This window comes from Bombus vosnesenskii, unplaced genomic scaffold, assembly GCF_011952255.1.
Source record: "Bombus vosnesenskii isolate JDL3184/JDL3185 unplaced genomic scaffold, Bvos_JDL3184-5_v1.1 scf7180000013542, whole genome shotgun sequence".
Classification (NCBI taxonomy): Eukaryota; Metazoa; Arthropoda; class Insecta; order Hymenoptera; family Apidae; genus Bombus; species Bombus vosnesenskii.
The window spans coordinates 241,589-254,102 of NW_022883108.1; the positions used below are offsets into that span (position 1 = coordinate 241,589).

The following is a 12,514-nucleotide window of genomic DNA, read 5'->3' on the forward strand; positions in this document are numbered from 1 at the left end:
CCAATTTACGCGCGATGCGCGTAACCAGGCGGATTCGTAGTTACGCTATTGGTATCTGTCGTGCGGATGTGTGTCGTTGGTGGGGAAGCACGAGTGAGTGGGAGCGACGTGACTAGTTGCGCGACTGAGTGAACGAACCAGAACTAGAAGGAGGATGGCCAGACAAGGACGGAGAAGGAAAAGGGGCAAGACGGTTGCGTATGAGAAGGAGAGAACGAGAGTAGCTGATAGAATGGAAAGAGACGAGAAACAACGAGTGGAAAGTACACGGGCAGCGGGAAGGACAGAGAGGAGATGAATGAACGTGCGTACGCGGCAGAAAGAGAGAGAGACGCGACAACGACGATTGGCGCGGCGCTGTGAGATAGAGCGAGACAGATGTTCGAATGAATGAACGGTGCACGACGAGGATAGAATTAATGAGTGGGATAAATATAGAAGCATGTAACGCGTCAGAACGAGACGGCCTATCTCTTCCTCTTCTTCCGTTTTCTATCTGCGCCCTCTCTCATCTGTTCATGTTCGACTCGCTCGGTTGGTTGGTCGCTCGACTTACTCCTTCAACTTCTTCTCTCTGTTTCGCGAGTCAACGTGATCGAACGACTACTCGCTGTAAACGAGCCTCCGATACAATCGAACCAAATGAAACGAAAGGATTCTTCCTTGTACCAGAGTCTACTCTTACGCGCATAGCTGAATCAACGCTATAGCGTCAACATGTTGGAACGATTTATCGATAGTATAGTACGCTGGGAATTCATTCAGCCATGATACTCGTTCGATGAGTATCGTCGATGGTCCTTCAACCTCTGACGCTTGACTCGTGGTTATTTAAATGGATAGGCAATGGCTTTTTTTTTCTTTTTTTAAACTAGATTTTGATTCTGGGATTAGACAGGACGAGTTAAAAATTACCAGGCAAGCGATTTGTTTTCTGGTTTTCGGCTGTGGTTACAGTAAACCGTTCCACTTCCACGAATAACCAATTTCATTACGGGACAGAGTAGCGAAGCGAGGTACGAAGTGGTTCACGATACGTTTTTCTATGAAAAGTACCATTAACGGTATTATTTTGAATAGACGCTCTTATCGATTGTCTTACGATCGACGTAAATACCAATAGTGACTTTCAGGCTGATTCTAGCGGAACGTTCGTGACCATTTATCGCCACAAATGATTAATATTAATGAGAACAATGTTAGAGATAATGGGACCGATACCGTAAATGTTAAGCGGAAGATCGGAATAGGATTGGTAGGTACATGGTCAGCTGATTAAAGAAACTCCTCGAAAGATGCAGTCTGGTTATTTAATAAGCCTTGGACGTTCTTCTGGTTCGAGAATGGTATCGTTATTCGAACGGTAACGGTACTCGTTCGTTCTTTCTATTTACTATCTATTCCTCGGTAACAGTTACGATCGAATGAAATTTGCTGCCTCTGTCGTGTGAAACGCGCCAAAGTCAATTGGAAATGCGTGAGAGGAAAAAAAGGTAAAAGAAATGAGAAGGAAAAAAAACGGTGCAGGATGACGGTGAACGTGTAAAGTGACGCGGCTAGAATCCTTTATCCGGTGTGACCGGAGACTCTTTGGTGTCGAGTAAACGTCCGAGAGAGGTACGCTTTAAATTCGATCGATAACACGCGGAACGGCACATCGAACCCCCGGTGTGGTGATCGGACAAAAAAATTTCCCACAGCGTGGAAGGAGGCGTGTACAACGTGTAGAGAGAGCACGTTTGACAGGGACAAAAAAAAAATCACCGCGCAAGCATTTGCCACCTCCAGCGTGGCGACCGACGACCGTCACTGTCGCCGCGCCGACGCTGTCGGTGGTATACACGGTGACGACATAGGTAATGTTTTCATTCAATCTAAAGCTTCAATGATAGCTTCCGCCCATTCATAAAAAGCTTCGTGTTGCGAACGAGTCGTTGGCCACGATATCGCCAGATGGCATACCGTGCACGGAACTCGACCGGCCCTCGTTTCTCTCTCTCGCACACTCTGCCAACCACCTCTGTTCTGTCTCGCTCTTTCGAACACACCGCTTCTCTCTACTTCTGTCCGCTCTGTTCCCCTCGCCAAGCTGTCGCCATTCATGGCTTCCTTCCTTCTCCTTTCCTGCTTTCCCTCTTCTCCATCCGTTTCGTTCTACTGCCTCTCGTTCTACTGCTCGTACCCTGCTCACCGCTCTGTCATCGTTCCCACTCTGCCCTCTCTCTTTCTCATCCGTCGTTCGTCTGACTCGCCTGTCGCCCCTCCGCGCGGACCTCTTACACTGCACCCAATCGCTAACGCGCTCCCCCTTCCCCTTCACCGCCAGCTAGCCAGCTCGACTCACTCACGGCAAGCTCATTGTCAGTCGTCCGCCAGCAGTTGTCGTGTTTGTTTCGTGTTATGACGTTTCACCGTTTCTTTCTTGCCTCCGTGTCAACCATCATCCATTCATATCCTAGTCTCGTGTCACGAACGAACACTTTCGTAAGCTGCCTTCTATCGCGCTTCTGTCGAGACAAACGCCGGACCATAAACGATATAATCGCAGATATCCACGCGGATTTAAATGTTCCTTTTCATCCATGAAATTCGAGAAAAAGTTGGGAACAGTACAGGTGAAACTTGATCTTTTCCGTGCAAAAGTAAATCGTCGTCGTCGTCGTCGTCGTCGTTGAGTGAAAGGCGTTTGACGGAAATATTAAATAAGATCGAATAGGGAGCTCTCTGAGTATTCGTTCAAATTCGTTGACGCTTGTGACATGTGCCCCGTTCTCGGCGCTAAACGCCGTCGACAGGGAGGCTCGTGGTGCAGACATTAAACAAGCGGCAAATGAGAGCAGTACGACGTGACCGATGAGAGGATGACAAGCTGACGTCGTCCGGTGGAATTCGAGGACGTTCCTAGATCCGTTCGAACGGAATCGCTGTTCCGTTGGTGTCGTGTCCTGTCGGTGCGCGTGCGTCGCCGTGATCAGACACGCCTCCGAAGGATTCCATCGGCCCCGGGCGTGGGCGAGCCCACGTTCTTTTCTGGATTTTCGCTAGTCCCATGAATTTTCAGTAAGTCGACAAGGCCAATTTCTTCATTTCCACGCATCTCCATTTTCCATTCTTAGTCGATTTTTTAAACGATTGCCAGGATGTAGAAGAAAATGGTTACGGTTACGAGGGCTAATACCGGGGTATTAATAATACACAAATTTTTTTTTTTTTTTAGATATTTTTCACATATACTATACTATATTTTTCTATCGTTAATGGATATCTTAAGTTGGACTAAAAAATTGTACTTGTGACCTTTCCTCTCCATCTCGTGTGAAACGTTAAATGTTTTATATATAAATCTCAGTTCGGTTCAAATGGTACGATAAAAATAGGTAGGTGTAATAATTTATTTTATCTGAGACGCGCATATATAGTATTTAGTAATTGCGCGATCAAAGAATTTTAATCCCGTTATTTTAGCAGGTTTGGCAGTTGCAGCGTTAAACGAAGGAAATGTTATTTGTATAGAGTAAACATTTATATATTTCGTCTACGATTTACGAGTTATAAAAGTTGGATATATATATATTTAAAATTATTTCGTAGCGCAGAATCGTTGGAAAAATTTGCCGTTTAATAGGCACGCATACGCGACATCGTGCTGACCGCAGCACCAGATAATTTTATTGAACGGAAATACGTACGTGGCGAGGAAGCATGTCCGATCTTATCGCGGACATTTCCGGCGCGTTATTGAAACATATCTGGACCGGAACGTCGTTTAAAAATTGCGTTTCTTTACGAATGACAGTCACACGAATCTTATTCGTAACATCCTGTCAAAGATACAAACGTTTCGCAAAACTTAAATTGTACCGTTTAATTCTAGAGCTACGAAAGTGAGATTTTTTGTTTGTGTTATTACGGTAAACGTATAGGAATTTCTTTAAAAAAAAATGAACAAGCATTGAATTTCGCTACAATGGGAAGGTAATTGCACATATTACATATATAATTTATATGATTTTATAATCGATATTATAATTTAAAATTATAATTATTCGTACATAATATACTTAGGCGTTCGTTCAAGCATCGTAATACTAGCGTTAAGGAAATTTTAAAACAATAGCAAACATTTCCACGTAGTTCAACAATCCTCGATGTATCATTGTTTAACAAAACTTATTTTCTTTTTCCCGTACCAACTATTTTGACACGTTACATTACAAATCGTAAAACATTACAAGGATTATTCGTATCTTCTTTTCCGAATTATCTCACCGTTTATGGCATTCTATTTACAAATAACTCCAATTATAATTATCGTTGTGCACGCGACAGAACAACCAGACATGAAATATCGAACGTAACACGAAGGACGTGAGATAGTTGGCTAAATATTCGACGTATCATCGTCATTATCCTAATCGCGGCGATTGCGCGTGGATATTGACGGAACAATCATCGTGTCACAATTACGTGATTGGCAATCTTCCCCGAAGCCCTCCCGTTCCGTAATGCCACCAGTGTGATTCATAATTGATTCGTGACTTACCTTATCGTTACTTGGAAAGCGTACACGTTATTCACTGGTTGACGTACGCGTCGCACGAATATCTCTCGTGCCGTGACAAAACGAAATTCCTCGCGTGGACGAGCCTTCCTTTCACTTCGCAGCTGTCTGCTTTTCAATGAAAATTCGCCTCGCGTTATCGTTGTATGGTAGTGGAAGTTCGGCTTCCAGAAACCCATTAGCGGATGGATGAGTTTCTATCTGTTGACAGCGTTAGTATACACTACGAGGAAAACGAAGAAACGTATTCGTTTTTGTTGGTTGATTTAGAAAGAAGAGGTAAGAGAGATAAAAATAGAGAGAAGGAAAGAGAGTTTGCTGGTTTATACCGGCTATGTACAAGCTCACAAAACGTTTCTCTTATCTGTACTCGGTCGTATAGAGCGACTAAAAGCTCTGACCTATGGCAGTCGGCCAGCGATAGGCTCCACGCATTCCTCCGAGTGCATCCTCCCTGAACGGCCCTGTGCTCGAAGATTTTTTCGAGAACATCACCGTGTCGTCGAAGATGCGTCCGTGCGTACCTATCTGCTTACGTTCACACATATTGGAACCGCGTATTTGTTAGGCTATGGTTACGGTTGATGCGTTTTCTCGTGAACTGACGTTGCGACAAATATGTCAGAACGATCTAAGCCCCTCAGAAGTTAAATCGACAAGTCCGTTTTCCTTAATTTTTCAATTTCGATACACGAGTATCAATTTTCAAAAAACAAATTTCTTACTTCGACGGAGAATTCCATTTACTACAAGAAAATGACGCAGATAATAGGAGATTCTAACGTAAATCGAAACACCGTCATTGCTTTTTCCACTTTTAAGTTTCATCTCATTTATTGACTCATAGTTCCGTTGGGCAGAACAAATGTACATTTTTATGAGAGTAGTCACATCGTTCTTTGGACGTATCATTCGTCAGAGCGACAATTCATTGGAACGCGCATTCGCCGCAGCTATAGCTTAATCGTGCACTCAAATCCTGTCGATTCTTATATTTGTCGATTTACTATTGACTGTACCGACGTGTTTAGTTTCCTAAACGGAGAAAAACCGAATAGTAGAGCAAGGGAGGTTAATAGTCGTCGTTGCGAGAGATACCAATGCATTTCTACACGGCGGATGCGTGTAGGACGCGAGATTGGTCTCGTGCGGGCAAACGTCGTTTCTTCCAGTTCCGTAGGCTCCGCGAGAGTGGGTCGTGGCGCGTTGAACGGATTACCAGCCAGATTTAATGTCATCTGGTCTGCGCGCATTCTTCCCTGTTTTCCAATTACATATTCCGTCTGTTCTTCGAGTCCATCACGACGAATATATTATACATTCTCCCTCGGAAGGCTAGACGAATAACAGAGTCTATAATTTTTCAACGTTGAGTTTCTCCGAAAAGTCTTGGTAGAAATAATTCATTGGCTAGCCCTGGCTGTAAGTCTGTCACACGGAGTAGTTGCGTGGAGGGCACGATCGGTCTTGGTTGAACGAAACGCTCGATTCTTCCACAACTGTAGGCGCTTCGAGTGGGCCGGTGACCACTGAATCAAGAACCCCGGTGCTGCACACACAGGCCACGAGCGCCCACTCGCGCCGCACTCGCCCACGTACGGAGACCAAACCTACCTCGAAGCTACGTAGGTAGTGGCGCGTACACAGCATTCTTCGTATCTATCGAGGTGTAATCCGAATATCGCTTTCGGCTTTGTTCATTCAAATTCGTTCTTCCATTCTTTCAGGATTCTCCGTGAGGATACTTCTTACTAGGCATATAGAATAGGCAAAATACGATACAGGTTTGACAAAACGGATTATCGCGTGTTGGTTGCTTTTTAATTCTCTGTTTCGACAAGATAACGATGTATTGCGATTTATAGAAACTACGAGAGAGAGAGGAGAAGAGAGTAACGGATGTGGTATCGTTTCAGGTGGGGATGAAGCGCGTGTCGCGAGGGCGAGAGGAAGCGGACGCGGAGCATTACCGAGCCTCATCCTCGCTAATGGAACGCCCTTGTCGAGAGTGTCACCACCTCGCGCGGGCTGGGCAGTGCGGATCAACGAGGCGATACTTACTACCCCGAGTCAATCAACTCATTATCAGCAGCAGCAGCAGCAACAGCAACAGCAGCACCATCAGAACCAGCAGCATACATCGAGTCCAGGATCACCGAGAGCCATCGAACAATGGGCTAGCGAGCGGGCAGCGTCGTCGGCTTTATCGGTTCGTCGTTCCACATCACCATCCTCGCCAGAAACAGCAAGGAGACCGGGAACAGGATCGCCGAGAAGGACCCTCTCGTCGTCGAGTCGAGTTAGACCGGGTGGCGCAGGCGGAGGAGGAGGAGGAGGAGGAAGTGGAAGTGGCGGAAGAGGAGCAGAAAGGGGCGCAGAGATCGGTAACGGTATCCATTTCGCGAATCACTGGCAGGAGGAAGAAGAGTTGGAGGCGAAGAAGAAGGAGGAGCACCGGAAGCGTTGCGTGGACGCAGCGGCGCGTTGCCAAGCCGAGCATCTTGAACTGAGAGGTCGGCCGATGTCGCAGAACAATGCGATCGCGCCGCTTTCGCGGCCGCCTTCTTCGCAGACGAACGCGAATGCCGCAAACAACGGTCTCGACACCGCCAGCACAGTCATTACCATCGACAACAGCGCCAACGCCAACTCCGACGACGGAGACGCGCGCTTCGTTCAACAACAGGGCGTCACCGGTGGTCGCGTGCACGATCACAACCGACCGTTTCCGCCACCGAGATTGCCAAGCGTGCACGTCGCGGCCGCCTCGACCACTACCGCGCCTCCCGCAGCCTCGTCGAATCCGAGAGTATTGGTCACCGCTCCGCTCAGTCCGCTCTCGAGCACCTTCCGCAGCAGACCGAGGAACGTCGACATTTCGAACGAGACGAACGCCCGGGGGCTGTTGTCGAACGACACGCCACCGAGGAGTCCCATAAGCGAGGTGAGCCTCACCGTGCCTCGACCGGATGGAGAGAGAGCAATCAACGAGTACGTCGAGGCGCCGTTCAAACATTCGAATCAGGAGCGACGCGTCATCGATGATGAAAACAAACGCGGCGTCGGTACCGATTGCCCGAAGATCGACCGAAGGCATCGTCAGAAGGGTGTGACGGACGCGTCTGTCGCGGCGACGCATCGGTTGCACGCGAGTAGGACTCAAGCGTTTCGCGGATTGATCGCGAGCGGGACGAACGCGACCGCATCCGCGGGCTCGATCGCCGCGAACACCGCGACACCGAACGCCGTGACCAAGCAGCCGGTCTCGTTTACCAAGGAACCGGCCAACAGCCTCGCCTCTAGAACTTACGATCCGGCCGGTTTGTCGATAATGTGCAATTTCTGCGGTCGATGTCGCTGCGAGTCTTGTCGGGAACCACCGCCATTGCCGAGCAAATGGTTGTGCGACAACAAATGCTTCTGCTCCGCCGACACGATCCTCGATTACGCTTCTTGCTTGTGCTGCGTGAAAGGACTGTTTTATCATTGCGTGGACGGGAACGGCGGCAGTGGAATCGACGGGGAGGCGGCCGGGAGCTGCGCGGACGAACCATGCTCCTGTACGGGGAACAGGAGGGCCTCCAGGTGGGCTTGTCTCGGTGCCCTTACCCTCGTCATGCCTTGCTTATTGTGCTACTGGCCGTTCAAGGGCTGCGTCGCTTTGTGCGAAATATGTTACGCCCGGCACGCCGCTCAGGGATGCAGATGCAACCCAAACACGATCGGGAACGCCGGGAATAGGCATCATCCGATCGCCAACGACATCGGGGACTCGAGGGATCCGGAGAAAAGGTTGCTCGACCCGGTTACACCGGAACTCTAATAGTTGGGTATTCCGACACCGGTAATACACGTGGTATATCGCGGTCTCTCGCGAACAGAGATGCCAAGGCTCTTCTATGCACAGGATTATCGAGAGGGAGCAAAATGAAAAATTGCATTAAGTACAAGAGTTGCATTTAAGTCGAGAAACGATATCGAAGATTCTGACGAATTTGTACGTCTGACGTCGCGAGTGTTTTATTTATTATTCTTCCATGCGCGCGCGAAAGTTTGCGATGCGAGCGAGAGAGTTTGAAAGAGCAAGAACGTGTACGAATGGAAGAATGCGAGTATCGTGTAGCAGTGGTAGGAAGGAAAGGAAGCGGAGGAGGAGTAGGAGGATGGAAGATGGGCGAAGGGTAGAAAGGCGGCGGAGAAAGGGCGAGAAAGATTGACAATGTACTACGCGAGCGTGCGTATAAACGCAGAGACATACCACTTACGTATAGATAGGTCTATACACGATAGAATATATAAATAGTACGCGCACACACAGGGAGAAAATGCGAGCGTGACCAAGCGAATGCGTGGTAACAGTAAGCGAGCGTACGAGAGAGAAAGAAAAGAGAGAGAAAGCGTGAAAGTAAATAGACGAACCACTAAAGTATATTGAACGCGAACACGTGTACGCGCGTGTACACGCGTTCCTGCTGTTACTTTGCTCGAAACGCGTATACACGCGTCTACGCCTAGGTTATAGGTATGTATATTGTATATTACATTTGTATAAAGAAGAAACTTTTCTACGGTTAATTTATTCGTGGCTGTATCGCCAAGTAACACATAAAGTTTCACAGTAGGAGCACGACACGGAGAGAGAGGCGGCGAGAGATGTTTGATCAGCAGGCGGCGAAAGAATTCGGAAGGCGTCCTGCCCGATTGGACTCGATTATTTTCTGAAACCGTGTTCCAGTCGCTTGCATCTCGCGGTAAAATACGTATATAAGAATCGAAAAAGGAAGGAATAAAGATATGGAGGGGAAGAAAAAGGGTGAGGGGGGAGAAGGGGAAGAGACGGAGAAAGAAAGCTCTGAAAAGAAGCATTGTCCGCGTTTCCGAGCGTTTTCCTCTGCTCGGTACACGATATATACGCTTTTATACTCGTTAACACTGTTGTATCGAGCGGCCCTGTCGAGCGTTAGAGAGCGGTATGACACGAGATCGAGATAATGCACGCGTTCGGGCTGCGTGAGAGCGAGAGCGCTATGTAAGTCTGTAAGAATGAACGGTTGCATCTATATGTGTATCTGTGTGTAAGTGTCGGTGTACGTGCGTATATGTGTATGTATGTATGTATGTATGCGTATATGGGTGTGCTTCATGGGGACGGCGAGAATGCGGGCAGATGGGAAAAGGACAATTGCGTGGGGGCATAAGCGTGAGGAGAAGAGAAGTACGGCACAGGACAGAATGAATCAGGGAAGGGGGAGGAAAGAACACAACACGCCTGAAATCTCTTACGTACGTATACGTATTTATATACGTTAGGTTGTCGGGCGTCGTTTTCCATTTCGTTAATTCTCTTCCTTTTTTCCAGTATTATCTAGTCGTGCGAGTTTAATTAAATATCGTTTCATTAAGGTACGAGGTACAAAGCGATACACGCGTCGTGCGGTGGTGTAGTTGACAGGCCGTTCTGCCGGTGTTGCTCCGCTCTTCTATAACGCGAGAGTGGATTCGCGACTCGGGATCCCCCCTTTTTTTTTCTTCTTTCGCTGTTACGAACGCCGATTTAACGTATATACACGGATAATCGCTTTCCTCGTTGATTCGACTCTACTTCTTTGACCAAGATTTTGAAATAATTAACGCCTTCGAGACTCTGGTGTTGCGGAGAGCCGAGCCGCCGCTGCAGCCTGGAGCGGAGTTTAATTGCACGGTAACAGCGCTTCCCACGCGGACGGAATTCACCGAACGAAGGTGTGTTAACTTTCCATTCTTGCTCGAGCGGCTTGATCGTTGAGGTATGTCGACGTTCCACGGGACACCGTCATCCTCACGACCACGATAACGTTCGTTTCTTTTTATTGTCGAGACTGTCTAAACCGTTTTCCCAACAGATACCACCGACACCACCGTTTTATCCATGTTTGAAACGCATCGAACGAAATATACGAGTAGTCCTTGCATTTTTGGCACACTTTGGGAAAGATGAACAAACGATCGAAGACGCGCGTACCGTTAACGCGTACAAAGTCCACAGCGAAAAGTAATTCCTTGGAAGTTGGTAAAGCACGAGAGGGGGGGGGGGTCGAAAGGTTGGAAAACGCGTCACGGGAGGAGCGATTGCTCGGCGAAGCGGTTTTTCTTCCGATTGTTCGTTCGGCTTCGTTCGTCGCGAAGAGGCAGCGAGAAACGGGAAGAAACCACGCGTCCACTCGTCTGCCGCTGCGTTGACTTTCGAGAGTCGTCCGCGATAGGACCTGTCGCGGAGTGAACGTGGCGGGAAACGATCGAACGTCCAACGAATCGCAACATCCCGAAATCAATCCCCTCTCGTAGGTTCGCCCTTCCAAGTCGAGGGAATAGGAGAACGCATGGTACAGGGAGAACGTTCCGCGGATCGGCCGTAATTGGAAACTTTGGGTGCGTTGATCGTATAGCCTTTCACGACTCGCGAAACCTTCGACGTACACTGATTTGATGTTACGAGCATATTTGGTGCAAATAAAAAAGATACGACGAGACCATTGGAAACTGTCTTTTAACGACGAGTAATTTTTTTTTTATTGATCTTCCGAACGGTACTTTATATACACGAGGAACGAAGCGTTTGGCTAAGAAATGCTGAAAAAAAGGTGAATCGGACACGGGCATATTCGTTGAAATACAATTGGAATGGTCGAGATCGACTCACGGGAACATCGAGCCTTGGGGCAAAAAGGTAAAAGTGTTAATCAAGGAGTACGTCGGGACAATCCCATTGATGCGTTTTGTGCATACCTATCCGCGCACCTGTATGTATAATATGTATGGTTGCATGTGTGTGCGCGCGCGTGTCTCGCGAAGCGAAAAGGAAAAATGTATGTTTTTATTAATATTAACTATATATGCTCTGTATATGTCTTGTAAATATTATATATATATATATACACATATATGCATATATATATACATATGAATTATATATATACACAAACATGTATATATACATGTATATATATATATACATATATATTTATGCATTTCTGTTTAACATATTGGAAGCAGTAGTTTGAGGACAGCCAAAATTGTTTCCGATTATTTCGATTCTCCGATTAATTTAGAGATTCGTCTATCGTTCTTTGCAATATCATTTGTCGGGTGCGCAGAGGTTATCACACGAGTCGAGACATCTGATCGATTCCTCCCTGTCTCTCTTGCTTAACATTTTCTCTTCCGTATCATCAATCCTTGGTCTTTCTTTCGACGTTTGCCGCATCGTACTTATAAACAGCGACAGCTTTCGAAATACATTTACAATGGAAATCCTTGCGAAAATTCGAAGAAGAATACTCATCCACCCTTTGTATCATCGCAGCGATAATCTTCTCGTTACTTCGGATAAAATAATAGATCGACGAAATGAGAACGAAGGCAAATAAAATTCGTAACTTGTGTGTCTACGTTGTTTGATGGAAAACGATCGAGAGAAAGACAAGGATACAGCCTGCCGCGAGATCAGAAAATCTGTCCAAAATCGTTAGAAAGAAAAACAGATTGCGATAAACAAGGAAAATAAATAGATGTATCAGCGTATCCAGGTTCGATCAGTTTCTTCTACGGTGAATAAGCTCTCGTCGCATCAGTATCGTTACCGTGTAGTCTCCTTGCGAAACCTGATTCTTCGGGACATTGTAATCGCAAAGCGTTTAACATCGACGTAACTACGATATATGTCTTACGTGCACGGACGTACAATATTAAAAAAGAACAATGTGGTGTAGAAAACGAAGAAACGTACCAATTCGGTGTATTAATCCCCTCGCCCCCCCCCCCTCCATGGATCGATACAAATTCGCCTCAAACTGAACAATCTTTCTACCTTTGATAAATAATATATCGCAATGGCTAATAAAACGGCACAAAGAAAAAAAGAAAAGAGAGAGAGAAACAGGAGAATAGAAAAGAACGAAAAATTCCATTACTTCC

General features: G+C 46.8%; 1 protein-coding gene across 1 annotated transcript in view; it reads left to right on the plus strand.

Annotated features, from left to right (window-relative positions):
- Positions 1-11,068, plus strand: part of LOC117238580 — a gene marked incomplete at its 5' end in the record, with an annotated part of 29,869 nt that extends 18,801 nt beyond the window's left edge. The window contains one exon of the mRNA XM_033503595.1: positions 6,478-11,068. Coding sequence (XP_033359486.1) covers positions 6,478-8,384 — 1,907 coding nt within the window. The remainder of the gene's footprint in view (positions 1-6,477) is intronic.
- Positions 11,069-12,514: the final 1,446 nt, after the last annotated feature.